The 18,395-nt window shown below is 36.7% G+C and overlaps 1 protein-coding gene across 6 annotated transcripts in view; it reads right to left on the bottom strand.

The window, feature by feature from the left end:
- Nucleotides 1–1,797: 1,797 nt before the first annotated feature.
- The window catches only part of tai (taiman), a 433,432-nt gene continuing 416,834 nt past the window's right edge, over nucleotides 1,798–18,395 (bottom strand). For all 6 annotated transcript variants that reach the window (XM_067145001.2, XM_067145000.2, XM_067145002.2 and 3 more), the window contains one exon: nucleotides 1,798–10,480. In XM_067145001.2, coding sequence (XP_067001102.2) covers nucleotides 10,409–10,480 — 72 coding nt within the window. In that variant the 3' untranslated portion in view covers nucleotides 1,798–10,408. The remainder of the gene's footprint in view (nucleotides 10,481–18,395) is intronic.

Genomic DNA, 18,395 nt, shown 5'->3' with positions numbered 1-18,395 from the left:
CCTTGTGTCATTGAGCTTCAATCTGTAACTGTGATGTTAAACCACTAGGGAGAAAAAATCTCATCTGGAAATGACTTGAGTTGCTAGTAATTTATCTTTCCCTTTTCATATTTTTAAAGATGAATTGTAGTTCAGCTGTAATTAGTATCTCATTGTGTGTTACACAGGGAATACGAGAGGCTGAAGGAACACCACCGAACAGCTGCTGAGAAGTGTAGAGAACTGCAGATTTCTTTATCAGATTTGATGAAGAAAAGAGAAAGTAAGGAAAGTACTCCTCCTACGAGCGAGATACTTTCACAATCACGGAGCAGCTTTACATTTAGAAACTATGAAAGTATGCTTCAGCCACATGTTCAATTAGATTATCTTACAGGCTTATGCACAGAGCTCGAGCTAGTAACACATCAACAAGCAGGATTCGAACTGTTATTCCAAACCACATACAGGTTTCGTACTGTTGGTGATGAAAATAACTCCGATGCAAACCCCGAAAAATTACAGGAGAAACTTAGCATTCTAGAACGTAGAGTTTATCGGAGGGAGGCGCATCTTGTCGAGCTACGACTTATGTATGAATATGTCCACTACATTACTGTTAAGTTGAAGAACGAATCGGCACACTATAAGGAGATAGGTCAAAGTACGATAAGGGCTAAAAACAGAGTATACAACAAACTGCAAACACTTTCTCGAAGAACAAAAATGATTGAATCGGAGATAACTGTGGTGAAGGCTAAAGCCAAAAGGCTATGGCAAGAACTACAGACACGCCAAGAAGAACTTAAATCGGTAAACTGGCAGCTTGAGCAGGACGGAAAGCCAAGAGTGACCAGCCCTCATTCAGTCAATCAGTCTGAGGACAGCCCTCAACATAAACTTCACACACAAAGCATAAAGGTATTCAGAACATGTAAGAAATCAAGAAAAAGGAAGGGAGTCAAATAGTCTAAAACTTTCATCTAAGGATTTACTATTCTTTGAAAGCCATGCAAATGGAACCTTTGAAAAGGGCTTTTCTGTCTGTAAATTCTTCAAAATAATAACGAAAATTAGGCAGTTTATTTCTTCAGCAAAAACAGTACTTTATTGTTACCAATTTCATTAATAATAACTAATAAAAATCCCACTGCAGAATAGTTCTTTCCTTGGCCTGTCATGTGAGTAACGACTGAAACTGTTCATGTACAAAATCACAATACAAGTCAGGTTTTAAATGCCAGGTAACAATGTAATATCTAAAGGAGCCTGGGCACCTTTCTCGCTTTTAATTTCAAGAAATCAGTAAGATTCAACATGTACACAAAGCACTTTAAAAAATAAACTATATATACAAATTGCCTACAGGAACTTCAAAAAATAGCATATAGCTTTCTCACACTTTTTCCAAAGAACTGAAGAATTAATAAACTGACCAGACTGTGAATAACCCAACAAGAGGTTATATAAGAAAGAAAGGAGAAAAGTATTGTCAAGATGAAAAGAATAAAAATATAGGTACGACAGAGGGACGTTTGATGGAAGGAAAATCATACAGAAAATGTCAGGCAGCATCTTAACAGGCATGTAACTAAGAATTAAAAAATCAACAAATGGTATGTACATTAACACAGATAATGTTTCTTTCCCTTTCTGTAATTAAATATCAACTCTTTCTTTAATAAAACCTTGATACATATTTCCAAAAAGCATCAGTAGTTTATTTATGCCAGCTTCGTCGTATGGCATAAACAGAACAATAATACATAACCAAGATGTGAACAAGGAGAGTAGATTAATAATAATTATAAGAAGAAATATAATAATAATTATTATAATTACTTACACACAAAGTTACAAATAGCATTCTTTCTTTACAGTTTTGTACCCAGCTTGTGATGGCCGAGCAGGCTACAAAAAATAACATCGTCCGCGCATGCCATGCCAACCGGTTGGTGTTGGACCTGGTTAAGAATATGTATACAAAAATATTAACCGAATTTACATTCTGATGTAGGTGGCTCCCTATAATATTCATCTATTGGAAACAGCCTATCTATTGTCAACTTCTAAGTGCAGTCCAGTTGGTTTGTTGACTAAATTCCAGTTCTGATTTTCCCTTTTCTCTTCATATTTTCAAAGATGAATCACCCTACATTAAAAAATAATAATCAGTATCCCGAATTCTCTAACTACCCTCATTTTGCATCTAAGTCCTCTGTACATCATTTACATACATGCTTTGGTTTATTTATTACATTAACAACAAACAAAACAAAAAAAACAAAAAACAACTGCTGCAGAGGCATAGTCACTTTGTTCCCGCGGCACAAGAAACTTTTTCTCAGTCCACAGTTCACAACCACAAGTCCAAAGAGATAATTGCACAGAATTGCACACAGAAACATGGGTCCTGTCATCGAGTTCACTTCATGTGTATTTTGTGTGAATACGTGCCTGCCTATCTGCAGGTGAAAAAAAAAAAAAAAAAAGCAGAAGTGCAGAATTATAACACAGAGCTTTGTACTTCTTCATCACATAACAACAGACTTTCGGACAGCAAGAGCTAGACAGAAAGAACACAGGGATAGCCCCAACATTTGAAAGTGCACAACTGAAAGCATCACAATAAATAGCAGTGAAATATGTTTACTATACGTAAGTGGAAGACTACTTCAAAAACATAACTGATTCGTTGGAAAATTTCTGAACTGTTCAGTGATCACAGAGTAAGTTACTGCAATTTCTTACAAAGAGCTAACATAAGACAAGTAATTACTTCTACTATTCAAGGTTGTAAATCTTAGTTTCACATCATACAATGACTTATTAAGATGAAAATACCATGTAAAGTGACATCAAAAACAGACAAATAGCTGCCAAGAGGAAGAGCAAGTAAGCTAGCTACTGGCTTTCTCCCAGCAAATCAGCACAAGGAACACATTGCTGAAACGTTCGAGAGGGAGAACACCATTTCATTTAGTAATCAGAGCAGCATAGTGAAAGGTAATTTCTTTCATGTGTTACAAACACATGAGAGGAAATAAACCGAGTCACTTTCTGTTTAAGTAATCTTTGTATATCAATTATTATACAAGATACAAATTTAAAATGACTGTAAAACCTAATTAAAATTGTAGTTTATTTCATATCTTTTCCATATTGCACTTAGATAAAAGATGGCCAGTCGTTTGTATTACAAGTGAAACACATACAACCTTGACACAATTAGGGAGGAGAAAAGCCACTTAAGCAATGATGAAACAGCTACGACCAGCCAGTCCATGTTGCTTTTTAACACACCCACAGAAGATACAAAGAGTATATACATATATATACAGACCATTACTCCAAATACCATGAGTGACATATCTGGTTGAGACAGAATTTTAACACTCCATCATGGTGACTGCAGGCTTGGAAATCAAATAATATAACAAAATTCATCAAAACTGATTTCTCTAGTTCATTATTTACTTTAATGCCAATACAATTTTCCTTCCACAGCATAAAAAATATTAACAAGAGACCCTTACCTTTCTGATAGTCCTATTTATTTCAAAAGTATCGTAACTACTTTCTATATGCATTCGAAATGTGAAGTCCCACCAATGTCCAACTAATTCAATGATTATTACATTAAAAAATATTGCAGAATGTTTATAATGTACTGCTCAAGTCTTAGGGGATATAAGACACACAGAGTGAAGTTATATCAAGAGGACATTGAAAAAAAAATTCAGTGGAGAAATTGTTATTTCAAATCTTTGCTAAGTCTTACTGCAATTACAGGAGCAATAAATTTAGCCAGAACACATACAACATGTATTCCTGTAAATTTGCAAGTCAAGTATAAGATTTTGGAAAATTGTCTTTAGTACAGTCCCTAACGTGAAAATTTAAGGAGCATAAAATCTAGGTGTTCAGCATCACTCATAAATCATGTTTCACTGAAGGAACGCTTCCTTTCTATCAGAGGCTTTGTAGCATTAACTATCCTACCCTTTGGTAGTAAAGGTTAAACGCCAGTGCCCACATATGAATCATGCTTGAACTACAAGAAGATAAATAAAAGGCGTACTTAATCTTTTCCACTGCAAACATAAAATAATATAAATATTTGTAGTCTCCAAGTAATTATCGTGCACAGATGTACTCCAAAAACATGATTCAGTAAAGGATATAATTTACACTATAGCTGATAAATGTACAATCATATGTCTTAGTTCCGTAAATGTTAAAATTGAAGATGTTCCTTTCCAGTTACAACAAACTGACTCTTGTGCAGTACACTAAAACAGCTTTTTTTAATGATTTAAGACAGAAGTAAATCAGCAAAAAACTACATTTACACTGGGTCCACTTTTCAAAGTCAGTATTTTTTTCTTTTTCAAGCGTACTTATGCAGCATATATTTATATAAACCAGGTGGTTTTCAAATATTGGATTACGAAGTCCATTGTTAGCATTCAGGAGAGAGTATTGCTACTGGATGCCATTTCGAATCACTGTCTATTGAAACTAATTTATAAATAAATAAATAAATTTTAGAAAATATTTGGAAAAGAAAACAAGAGATCATGTTTCGCTCTTGAAAGAACACGCACTTTTTAAATATTATTTTATAATAACTTGGAAATTGATTAATATTATTGATAAGTGTAAAACCATTTATGCTAAAACTGTCCCCTCTCTTCCAATAATTATTTGAATGTTGAAACTTGCTTCTCCCTTCACTGGTCCACAGGCAAATTACGAAGCCAAAAGACTCAAACCAGTAGGAGTCATGACGTTCTGGAGTACTGCAAGAGTGGCAACAGGTTTTACATCTATATATATATATAAAATAACTTGTCCTGACTGACTGATTCATCATCGCCGACCCAAAACTGCTGGACATAAAGGAATTAAATTTCGGGGATACATTCATATTAACATGTAGGTGCTTCCTAAGAGGATTTTTGGACATTCCGTCGCTAAGGGGGTGAGGGGTTAATTTTAAATTGAATGCATCTATATCTCAAAACTTTAAAAGTTTACACATGTAAAAGTTGGTATTTAGAATCTTCTTTAAAAATAAGGAAACACGTATTCTTTTGTTTTCGGAAAATCCTAATAGGACGGGTGAAAAAGGATTAAAAAAAGTGGTTGAATGCCTTTAATGAGGATACTTATATCTCAGAAACTGAAGATATTACAGACCTGAAAATTGGTATTTGTAATCTCCTTTGAAAATAAACACGTATTTTTTGTTTTTGGAAAATTCAATTAATGGGAGTAAAACAGAAGTGACAAATTGGGGGGAATCTTTAGAAAGACTATATCTACAGTGTATCTCAGAAACGTAAGATGTTACAGACGTAAAAATTGGTATTTGGAATCTCCTGTAAAAGTAAAGAAACATAGGTGATTTGTTTTTGGAAACTCCACTTAAGGGGAACTAAAAAGGGGGTAAATTTTAAAATTTGCATTTCTACAGTATATCTCAAAAACTTAACATGTTACCGAAGTGAAAAATAATATTTTTATCTTTATGAAAAATAAAGAAACATGTATTTTTTGTTTTCTAAGAAACCACTTGGGTGGAGGGGTAAAAGTGACTGAAATTGGGGTTGAATTATTTTAATCAGGATACTGATATCTCAAAAGCTGAAGGTGTTACAGATGTGAAAATTGGTATTTGGAATCTGCTTTAAAATTAAAGAAACACGTATTCTCGAAAAATCCAATGAAGGGGGAGGGGGTGTGTGAAAGAATTGAAAAATTAATTGAATTAATTGTATGAGGATGCTTACATCTAATAAAAACTAAAGTTGTTACAGATGTGAAAATTGGTATTTGGATCTCCTTTAAAAACAAATAAGAAAGCGTTTTGGGGGGAAATCATCTTGGGGAGCGGGAGTGAAAAGGAGTTTAATTCCTTTCATGAGGCCACATATCTCAAAAACTGAAGACGTTAGAGTGGTGATAATTGGTATTTAGAAGATCCTTTACTATTAAAGAAACAAGTATTTTTTAACGTGAAATTCACTTGGGGGGGGGGGGGGTGAAAGGAAGCGGGGAAAAAAAGGGAATTCTTTTTCTGGGGATATTTATATCTCAGAATTGAAGGTAACAGACGTGAACATCTTAATGGTGGTGGGGTGAAAAAGGTGTTGAGACCAATTGATTTTACTGTTCATAATGTACTTATTCCGATCATAAACTGATCATTTTTTATCTTTCCTGGGTTCGTTTTTAAGAACCATCTTTTCCTTTGGAGAACATATAGTTAGATTACAGTAGATTCTCCTGGCATATAAATAAAAATTTAAACACATTTGAAATAAACAATAGGAATGACATTGACCGTGCAATTGTTCACCTCTATAATAAGGTCAATAATGCACAGAAGTATTTCATTCGTGTCGCCAGAAATCTCGCGCACTTGCTTACGAGCGACGATGGTGCTGGTCACATAGTCAGCAATGATAATAGCAGCAGATGTAATTTACCGCCAAGTAGCGGTCTTGCATCTTGCTATGGGATCCTGAACATCAATAATAATAATAATAATAATAATAATAATAATAATAATAATAATAATAATAATAATAATAATAATAATAATAATAATAATAATAATAACCTAAATTCAACTAACATCACCCACCCTATTAATAATAATGATAATAATAATCATGTTCTAGACCATCGTCAAAATGTGCGGACTGCTCTGGAAACGGGTCCTGGCCGGGTAATGACTATGGTTGCAGTCCGGCCGCAGGTTCAGTACCGCCAATGCACCCCAGACGACACCACGCCAGATCTCCTCAAAGATTCGATCCATATTAAAAATGCTTATAGGAAAAGATGGCAAAGATTTAGGGACCCAACTGACTGGGTGGAACATCTCGACCCTGCCCGGGAAGTACGAAATCAATTGCTGGAAAGAAAGATTGAAAAATGGGAGGAATTTTGCCGTAATCTCTCAGAAAACTAGTCAGATTACGAATTTTAGCAGATTCTCTCAGAAAACGAGTTAGATTGCGGATTATATATAAAACGTTAAGCATTCAATTATAAATTTCATTATAATACCATAGCGAAGCATGGATATCTTGCTAGTTTCTCAATAATATTAATAAATTCCTAAGTTATTAAAAAAGAAAATTAAAAATAGTGTGTGATTTGATAGAATCTGATGATGTCCTTCTACGAATGAAACATGTCATTCGAATTTAATTACGCGGTTTCTTTTTCAGGTATAATTTGTTATTATATGTTTTCTTTTTCATCTATTTTCTTAATGTTATTTTTTCATAAATTAGTTTTGACATTCTGAAGAACCTAACAGTTATAATTTAAAGAGAAGAAAAAGAAAAGAACCCCCTTCTCAGAGAGACATGGTTCTGGCTTTAGTGAGAAAGTTGCGCGAGTCCAACAAGCATCGCACATCTGGTTTGATAGTCACGACTCATTTGTTTCAGTCTCCTGGGAAATCGTTACATCGTTTGTCTCAGGAGGCCCAGAAGTCCTATTCCACATGACAAAGAGCAACCAAGGTAAAGAAACTGTGGCCATACGGATAATGAAAAACAAGTGTTACTGCATAGCTTCTGGGAATTCTGACATCATGTAGCTGACAAGTGAGGCATTGTTCCATCTGACTGGTTATGCAGATTCTCAAAATATCGGTATTTGGGCCACACACAACTCACACAGTATTCATGAAAGACCCCTGCAGCCACAGAAGGTCTGAGTTTGGTATACAGTCTCTACAAACCAAATAGTGGGACCATTCTTCTTCTCAGAAACGATGAACACAAACCGGTACAAAAACATTTTCCCACAATTTGTTGAGCAACTACACAACACTGAGCGAACTTACGATTATTTTCAGCAAGACGATCAACAGCTTCTTTGAGGACAGAGTAATCTCTAAGAATTTGTGACCGCCAAGATCACCAGACTATTTCCAGTGGTGCTATCTCAAGGATAATGTGTATCAAAATCAACCATGAACAATTGAACATTTGAAGACCAATATCGTGACTGAAATCAATGGGAATAGACAAGGAAACATTGCAGCAAACTGCCAGAAGCATGGCTGTGTCTACATGAAGATAGAGGTCATTTCCAACATCTTCTGTGGCGGTAAGTGAATATCCTAGAGTTTCTTAATATTTCTTAATAATTCACCGTACTGAACCCGGGACTTCAAACAGACAACTTTCAGTTTGACTACGCCTATAGAACCTCATTTGACATTCTAATAAAAAATAAAAAACCTATGGAATATTCTCCCTGCCCCCTGTGCTTATAAACTACGGTTGGACCGCTCTGCATATTACTGATGTGTTAATGCTGCAATCGTCATCCAATGACTAAAACAACGGGATGCACTTGATGCTAGACATTTTTATATCCTTTCTCACCAAGCTGTTCTCTTGTAAATATGTATATAAGCTGTAATTTCTCAAGTATTCAACTGGATAATGTAAATTTACTGTATAGTTACCCTGTCAACCTGTAATCGTTCAACCAACGGCAGTAATTAATGTTATGAACATTGACGCCAGATACTTTATACCCTTTCTCCGCTGACTGTTTCGATGTAAATATTTGTATAAACTTTATAATTTCCTATGATTTTCTAATGAGTGCGTCAATTATTCTTCGGAACACCACAGCTGGACTCTGCTAAAATACCCAGTGAATTTACGCATTGATGCCGACTACTATGTCTATAAACTTATATTGTTTAACTGTATCACCACTGAACAAGTTTTTCTTGGTTGCTTAATTTTCGCATTGTAATGTATCGTAATGTTTACAATTTAATTACTAATCGGGTACCTGATTTTTGCCTTGAGGAGGTAATTTGACTGATGATGCCCTCAAAGAAGGGTAAACATGTCTCAAATGGAATTAATAATAAATTTCTAAATGTTCAAATATTTATATGTATTGAATAGGTGACAAAATAAGCCATTTAGCATCCTACATTCTTAATATTTGAAATATAGTTTCATTTTCGTATCTGGTGCCAGACAGAAATGGGGCCATTTTGAAAACCACCTGGTTTATATAAATCATCCTGTATTAAAGATAGTGGAAGATCAATATCTTTCCACAACTTGTAAATATCAATACTAAAATCAGCACAAATTGCAACCTTACATTCCCGTCCAGAAATTCTATTAGAACTTAGCCTAAGTTAAAATGTCACTCTTTCTTCTAACAATAAAATGATTTGCAAATCATTATTCAAAACAATTCCCAACTTATCTGTTCAAACAATTAACCATCATCATGTATCAACGGTGGATGTGCTAAAAAAGTACATTACCATATTGCCACTGCAATGCAGAATATCGAGGAAACATTGAGCTGGTCACATTCAACCCACATTTGCAATTAATGGCTGGCAATGGCATTCAGATTGAGTGCAATATAAAATATGTGACTTTTCATTCATAAATAATAAGTTAAGATATTTAGTAATCACAATAATTTTCCACCTAATTGATGCTTAAATTGGGAGGGTAACCATGAAAACATTTTGTGTAAAAGTAATAAATAAATTAATTAATAAAATTTGTCAGTTCTTTAAAATAGTATGATCGAGTAATGAACCAAGTCATGTACCTCTTGAAGGAAGCAAAAAAAGCCACTAATTGCAAAGCATATGAAGATAAGATTTAAAATACTTGAGAAAGTAATTTCAATATAAGATGAATATTTCATACTAACTACAAACTAAAATTAAAAACGATGTCCACAATTTCTAAGATAAAAATATACTAGACTCGAATACTACTTTTGTCTTTTCATACTTACGTTCACCACATGGCTACCCTCCCAATCTTTCATCAGAAATATCTATGACTAGGCCAAAAAGCAAGTCTGTTCTCCTCATCACCATTTCCAAAACGATTCATATCAAAATTGATTTTTTAAATGTAACCATTAAGCAATAGGAAACACAGGAATTAATAAACATGAAGATGATCACTGCAACATGTGAGATCTCAGAATGAATGGACATTTCTCCTTTTACCAGTTTTTTTCCTTTTTTATGTATATATAAAAGGTAGTCACAGAAAGAGAAGGGTACAAAACATGTACGGTGTTGAAAATTTCAACAAATGTCTTGTCATTTAAAAGATCGGTGGCAGTAGCAGGTTTCTCAAGTATGCCATTCCCAAATTCTGAACTCTGCGTATGTAATATGGCTCACATTTACAAAACAGTTAATGCATCACTTTTTTTTCTACAGTGAGAAAAAATATTAAAAATAAACACTAATTCAATATTAATGCACTTTTTGTAGTAGTAAACCAAATATTCCATTGAACTTCTTGTTTACTGTGTCCTTTGAGCTCCAGCAAATGCACAACCAGCTGGCAAACAGAAGCAATACTTGTCGCAAGACACACACAAGCCCTCATTCCGACAAAAGTTTCTGGAGTAGTGAAGACTTCTGATCACCGGGACGTGGGGACTCCTCCATAGTATTCTGGAATATAAGTAAAGGATGCATTAAAGTGTTGTAATATTGCAAAATTTTAAATCAGAAATTGGGGAAAATCAATTCTTTCAATATATCAATTTCAAATAAACATTTCAATGAAACACTGTACTTTCTACTCTGAGGCAATAAAATTCAAGTACTGCTACTGGAAGAAACTTTCCTCTCTGTCATACCAAGTCACCAAAATTTATAGAGAACTGAAGTACAAACGAATAACAATGGTATTGTTTTTACGTCCCACTAACTACTTTTTTGACGATTTTCGGAGACGCCGAGGTGCCAGAATTTTGTCTTGTAGGAGATCTTTCACGTGCCAGTAAATACAGTATACCAACATGAGGCTGACGTATTTGAGCACCTTCAAATACCACCAGACTGCACCAGGATAGAACCTGCCAAGTTGAGGCCAGAAGGCCAGCGCCTCGATCATGCGAGCAACTCAGCCCAACAAGTATAAATAAGACTGATTTAAACATTCATAAAGCAAAAGTTCTCACTGAATACCCTTTTTGAATAATAATGTAATTGATTTTACATTCCACTAACTAACTTTACGGTTTTTGGAGACACTAAGGTGCCTGAATTTTGCCGCACAGGAGTTCTATGTGTCAGTAAATCTAACAATACGGGGCTGATATAACTGAGCACCTTCACATAGCACCAGACTGAGTTAGAATCGAACCTGCGAAGTTGGGCACAGAAGGCGAGCGCTCTCCTCAGCCCAGTAACAGCAATACTTGCAGATACCATAGAAACAGCAGATACCATAGAAACAGCAACAAAGCAAATCAAAATTCTGAAAGAGATGGCTGGGAAAGTGGGACTACAGATTTCCTTCGAGAAAACACAATATCTGTCGAAGATAATACAAAATATGGGAATATCAAGAGAGTTCACACATTCAAGTATCTCGGAGAGATGATACAGGTCATTGGGATGGAGAAATCAGCTTACGAGCAGAGAAGACAAAAGATGGAAGACTGGGAACATCTACAATAAACCATGTCAATCACGTAACACCAAAGTACTTGGAATACACCGACAGCATAAAGAACATGAAGTGGATCGCCGAAGTTAGAGAAGACTTCAAGGATGTTGGCATCACAAGCTCAGACATACACGACAGACGGATATTCACACAAAGAGTACAAGTGGGCCGGGAGGTCAAGAAATTGAAGACCGAAACAACTTAGTCTGAAGAAAGGAAGAAAGCACACAGTGGGAAGATGAAAGAAGTGTGGTGCTTTAGGAAACTTCACATCAAGTAGATGTTTAACGTGGTCCATTAGTCGCCTATACGAATAAATGAATGAATTAATGAATAATAATAATAATAATAATAATAATAATAATAATAATAATAATAATAATAATAATAATAATAATAATAATAATAATCTGCAGTTTCCAGTTGTTGGTCAGGTCTGCTTGGCAAGAAGAACAACAACAAATCCCACAGACAATTAAAAAAACCTAAAATGAGAAGCTATTTCTGAAATAAATATTTAATACCAAAAGAATACTGGAAAAAACAATGTGATGTCCAATGATGTTTTTGTAAATAACTTTGTTGCAGCGTGATGAAATTTGAAGCTCGGGCCACAAAACTACCACTTCTTCCATCTCATCTGAATTTACATCACTACTTTAAGAGTAACTTCCTTTACACTAAGACGCATCCACCAGAATGTCGCCCTTGTTGAGAGCCAAGAAAATATGACAAGGGCTGTCTCAGCACTTGTGGCTCGTGGCCACTTCACTTTCTTCCCTCACCTTTTTTAAACATTTCTACAGAGACAATTTTCAAGGCTTCATCAACAGTGACAGAACTGATTTCTAAAGTGCAGTGAAATTGCTACATTAATACACTGAATTTAAAAGTTCGGGAAGGAATGTTTCTTTTCTGCAAAGTGGGCAAAGTTATAGGATGTGCTAGAAAGCGGTTTAATGAGACTGCCGAGATTAATGGGGAATACGAGGTATGTATGTCTTCCTTTCTATATTTCACTTCAGTTAAATATTTTGTGCCCAGGGTGACTTAATGTGCAGGAGCGGCGATTTGGTTTCTCTCACTACTGTGTAAGACTGCAATATTAATATATCCGATACCGAGCTCAGATAGAGTTTAGAGGAATTTTAAAAAGAACTAGAAAAGAATTTAACTGAAGTAGTGCAATAAGATTGTCAAATGAACTGTATCTTCTTTAATATAAAACAAGTAGAGGCAAAATCACTCAGTGGAAACGCATATGTTTGAGTCATATTTAGTTATTTGTAAGAGTATATTTGGGCGATTTTTAGATCTTAAACATCCGAACCCTAGTGATCACTTACAGCCATGGATGCGCCGCATGACGCTCACTTCTGAATTCATTTTTTATCTGATTCACTGATAAAATGCACCAACAACGAACTCAAAGTTAAGTTTATATCAGGGTACAGCAACAGAGAGGGGCTACCAACATTTCACCACCAACTTTCCAAAGGGGGTATGGGATAGATTGCAATTTTCATGAAAAGAACAGAATCTGTTCCCAATGTCATAGGAAAGTTCTATGAATTAGTGTCACAAAGGGAAAGGAATGCAAACTGAATACAAATCTCTGAACAGAACACGAACATGCAATATCCATACACATAAATATGTGCAGTATTTTAGTTACAGCACTGTAAGTAACATGTGCTTATGCTGTTTGGGTATTACAGTGTTACATTCTAGCTATCAACATGCTTGACAAGCTATAATCATCTAGCGATTCAAAAGAAAATGTGCTCATCCAGTTGTCAGTATGTACTGTATCTTCCTTGTTAAAAGGATCCATCCTCTTTCTTTTCCCCTCTAATCTACATATTAAAAGAGTTCACTAGAAACAGCTTTGGCAAATCCGTCTGTCCGTTCTACTGGACCGATTTTGTTTTATTCTCTCCGGAATTACCTGCTGATGATTCAAGAGACACTGATAAGTTTTTAAGTTCAGACAACTTTGAGCAATCATAAAATTACATCAATGGACGATCGCTCCAATAATTGGAGGCGAAGGCTTCCCCTAACCCGCTATACTTTCTGTACTTAGCAGATTGCTCTGCGACTAACACTTTCATTAGTATTCTGATATGTATATATGATTTTCATCCTTAGTAATGTGCTTGCATGCAGCCATGTTTGATTACTAACTGTCAAGCCAGAGAGTATATATTTCCTCTGATCATGGAAGAATATTATTCTGTGCTATATACTCTGATTCTCTGACCTTCCCTAGTTTCTAAATAGAGTAAACAGATGGCAGAACTTTCCTATCAACTTGCATTCTGTTCATAGAAAACATCAATGATGTACGCACAGACGGGAAGGTAACACGTCAACTAGCCTTCTGAAGACCGTTACCAATAATAAAGTGTATGGACAACCTCTTGAAAAAGTGTGCATCTACCTACCCAAGCCAGTATTCTGTCACAGCCAATTATATGTTGGACTATCTCGGGCAAGATTGTTTGAAAATTCTAAGATCCAGATACGGCCGAATGGTCAAAGAACAGTGAATATTGAATGGAAAGAAGTGTTATAAACTACATTAAGAATGAATCTATTACTATGTACAGTTATTAAATGTTCACAAAACTACTGAAAAGGGCAGGCAAAACAATATGATCGTCGCCATAAGATCTATCTGTGTCGGTGCGACGTAAAGCAACTAGCAAAAAAAAAAAAAAAAAAAACCAAACAATCACCACACCCTTGTATGTCATGACAGTCAGATCAAGAAGAAAACACATTTAAAAAATGAAATTGCTCTTAAAATATTGTCTTTCCAGTGTTTCATGAAATAACAAAGGAAATGGTTTAGCTGAATAAGAATGGTGCATATTCAGTATTTCTGGGAATAGAAGCTTTTATCAACAATTATACAAATTAAATTTGCTACATGCCCACAAGATACAAACATACAATTTGCAAATGTTAACAATGGACTTAACAAGCAACTTCATAATTCACAGAGCATAGCGAGAAGGAAACACAAAGTTGGAACATAAACTAGTAAAACTGTTTACAGCATATATATACCAGAAAGGTAAATCAAATCATTTGAAATTCTCAATAAGAGTAATCAAACAAAAGGAACAAGAAAAATATGTACAAGATATTTTGAATTAGAGTATCCCTCTCAAATCACAAGCAAAACTACCACCTGCCAGAACAAGCAAGACACCCCTATCACCACAACATGCTCAATAACGGAGCTCGGAGCTCTCAGCAACAGAACACTTGGCATTATAAACAATTAATACAGTGGCAGCTCGTGACAACATTTTCAGGGGGATTCAAACCTCCTGAACGCAGGGCTGAAAAAATACTCTGCTCGGTGGAACTAAAATTCACAGCTACAACGCTGTATTTTAACGAACATTAAAAAGATGCGAGAGGAACACGAGTTGTTCAAGGGACCAGAACACTCCCTCGATGGGCTCTTCAGGCTACCACCAGACCTTATTTCACAGTGGATGATACATTAGTTGGAAGGGATATGTAAGCCTGGTACTCAACAATGGTTCGCTACACGTTTCCATACGGCATCGTAGTAAACACTTAAAACCACTGACACTTGTTACAAATGTGCTGAACGACACTAACCCGCACCTGAGGTGCCAGCGAGTCCGTGCCGTACATTAAGATAGAGAATTTAAAAAATAGGACCCCTCTCCCTTCATAGGTACAACACGATGAGGTACCATTATGCTGCCAACAGAAATGAGCTGCATGCCTAATGAATCCTAGTGTAAAAAAAAAAAAAAGGAAAGGAAAATGTAGTCAGCAATGAGAAACAGGAACACAGGAGCTGTAGGAAAACCTGGTAGAACAACTATAGCTATGTGGCCAAAACGAATCTGAAAAGTGGAAAATGCTAAGAGGTAACATTTTAAGAGAAGTACAACTGGACAACCACCCTATATTAATATTAATTGGATGGGAAGGAAAAAAAAAAAAAAAAAAAAAAGAACAGGTCCGACACTAAGAAAAATGAAGGTATCAGCCAAAAAAATGTGGGCCACGAAGAGTGTGAAAATGAAGGACTCCCTAGGCCTCGGGAACCTAATACTGTCGAGGTCAGAAAAGAACAAGAGTTGACAAAGGAAGGATGGATCCTGGCACATGTAAATGGAAGAAAAACCAGGTCTCAGCTAAAGGCCCCGTGGTCACCATCCCAAGCTACCAAGTTACGATAACGTGGGGCAACTTCTCTCATGACAGGCAGGGGATACCATGGATGTTATTCTGTCATCCCCACACACGGGGGGAAGAGTATTAAGAATAAAAGATAGAATATGGCTATAAATGAAAAGGGAAAAAAAAAATGAAATGGCGTATGGCTTTTAGTGCTGGGAGTGTCCAAGGACATGTTCGGCTCACCAGGTGCAGGTCTTTTGATTTGACTCCTTTAGGCGACCTGTGCGTCGTGATTAGGATGAAATGATGATGAAGACGACACATACACCCAGCCCCCGTGCCAGAGAAATTAACCAATGATGGTTAAAATTCCCGACCCTGCCAGGAATCGAACCCGGGACCCCTGTGTCCAAAGGCCAGCATGCTAACCATTAAGCCATGAAGCCGGACAAAAGAAAAGAAGAAGTGTATGATGAATGAAAACTGTCTGATAGAATGCAGAAGTATGTTTGATCATATTGCTCTAAATGAAACCACGGACAGTGTGCACCCTGCAATTCTCTCTTCTTCCTGCAATCGTTCTGCATGTCTCATGCAATCTGCTCAAGCAGAAGTTGTACTGCTTCTGATCAGCTCATTCATGAATCTACTCTCCAGGACTAAGTGGTGTCAATATCTCAAAGTGTTTTTTAATGTCTCAAAGGGACAGACTGAGATTTGTTCCTTGCAATGTACAAAGGGCACTAGGGAAGTTTTTCAATGTGAGTGAACGCTTTAGACTTTTTCATACACTTCTCCATACACTGAAACCAGTCACTGAACCAACTCTGCCACTTTTCTTGGGTTACATTTTCACACTCTTGATCCCATGCTGCCAGAAGCTCCTTGTCGGATGCAAAACGCCACCCTTTCAGCTTCATCTTCATTTCTCGGAAGAGTGCGAAGTCCCATGGGGCAAGATTAGGGCTGTATGAAGGGTGATCAAGCACAGTCAACCCTGATCTGGCAAGGAAATCTATTGTTACATTAGCACGATGTGCTGGGGCATTGTCGGGATGCAAGAGCCAAGTGTTGAGCCGTGACCTAGGATGGAGCTGCTTGAGAGCCTGGATGACATGAGGCAGACAAGTCTCACTGTACCACTTCGCAGTAACTGTACTTTGTGTTTCTAGCACAACCCGAGTCAGGATGCCCCGTTTAGTAAAGAAGACTGCAATCATCCTTTCCTCCACTGACCTTGACTTTTGCACAGTCACAGGAGTACCCTCATCTTCAAACAGCCACACCTTGTTCTGGGATTTTGTTGGGACATCGTAATAATAAAGCCAAGTTTCGTCACCTGTAACGATGCTATTGACGACGTTACGCAAAGTCCCATTTTCAAACTGTTTTAGCACTTTTCGGCACCATTTCACTCGATGTGACCTTTGTTCCTCTGAAAGTGAATGGGGCACCCAAAGGGAACAAACCTTTCTAACATGGAGATGGTCGTGTAGAACTGAATGAATAGCTGGCGCAGGGATGTGGAGGGTCTTTTCTACCTGCCGATATGTCAACCGCCTCTCTTGCTGCAACATTTTCCTCACAGCTTCAATGTTTTCCTCAGTCACTGATTCAGACGGTCACCCAAAACGAAGATCGTCTTCAACCCCATAATTTTCCCTCTGGAACTCTTAGTACCAGCGGAAAATTGTTGTCCGATGTGGACAGTCTTTCCCCGCACGGGAGTCATTTCCTCCAGGCACTGGTCAACAGTTAATCCACGAGCAAAACTGTAGCGGATAATTGCGCGATATTCATCTTTAGACCACACTGACATCTTAACTTGCTTTCAATCTCACTGCTTGGTAACAACTGGTGTGAAGGTCGTGCCTTGCCGTCTTCTAGACCGGTTTTCACCCCTCTTTTCATCCCTCATCATAACAGGGGTGTCCAGCCAACCGTTTTTGCATATTGCAAAACTATCCTAGTGCCCTTTGTAAAATGACCTTCGTCTCATCGTTGTATGACAAATTCATTTTTGCTTATATTAGCCTATGTAATTTTGGCAAAGGGCCAAAGTCTACCACAGCAGCTAAATTTTGAAAAATCCTTTCTTACTGCATGCATAGGGCAAAAGATGAACCTATGTTCCAAATTTCAGCTTTCCAAGCCTTTTGGATCTGGAGATAGAGTGGTCAGTGAACAGTATTTGACTTTTATATACTGTACATAAGTAGATACTGAAAACCTGAAAATAATACTAACACATATATATTTGTTTACGGGCATTAGAGACCACGTTAGGTAACAGTTATATGTTTCTGGAAGCCTTCCTCACAACTCAAACTTTAACATCCCTGCTCTGGCAGCCTGTCTTCTTTCTTCCGTCCAGCCACGGAATATGTCGATCACTGACCTAAACTTTGTTCGGTTTGAAATGTCTTCTGAATTTACTCCCACTTGTTTGAGATCCTTTCTCACCTCCCTGAACCATTTGTCCAACACTTTAGGTCTGCTGTCTAGTATTGTGAAAATCCTTTTCGTTAGTCTCTTCTCATCCATTCTAAATAAATGCCCATAAAATTTAAGTCTCCGTTTTCTCATGGACTCAGCCTTTCATTGTCACAGTACAGTTCTTCCCTTCCTCGCAACCTATACCGCCCATCCACAATCTTTGGGACCATTATTTTGCGAAGGATCTTCCTTTTGAATTTCTCAGCTTCTCACAGTCCTGCTTTCCCTGTCATTTGGAGG

The sequence above is a fragment of the Anabrus simplex genome, chromosome 4 (genome assembly GCF_040414725.1).
Source record: "Anabrus simplex isolate iqAnaSimp1 chromosome 4, ASM4041472v1, whole genome shotgun sequence".
In the NCBI taxonomy this organism is placed as follows: domain Eukaryota; kingdom Metazoa; phylum Arthropoda; class Insecta; order Orthoptera; family Tettigoniidae; genus Anabrus; species Anabrus simplex.
The sequence above is the reverse complement of the archived record's forward strand: the minus strand, read 5'-3'. Positions and strand labels throughout refer to the sequence as shown.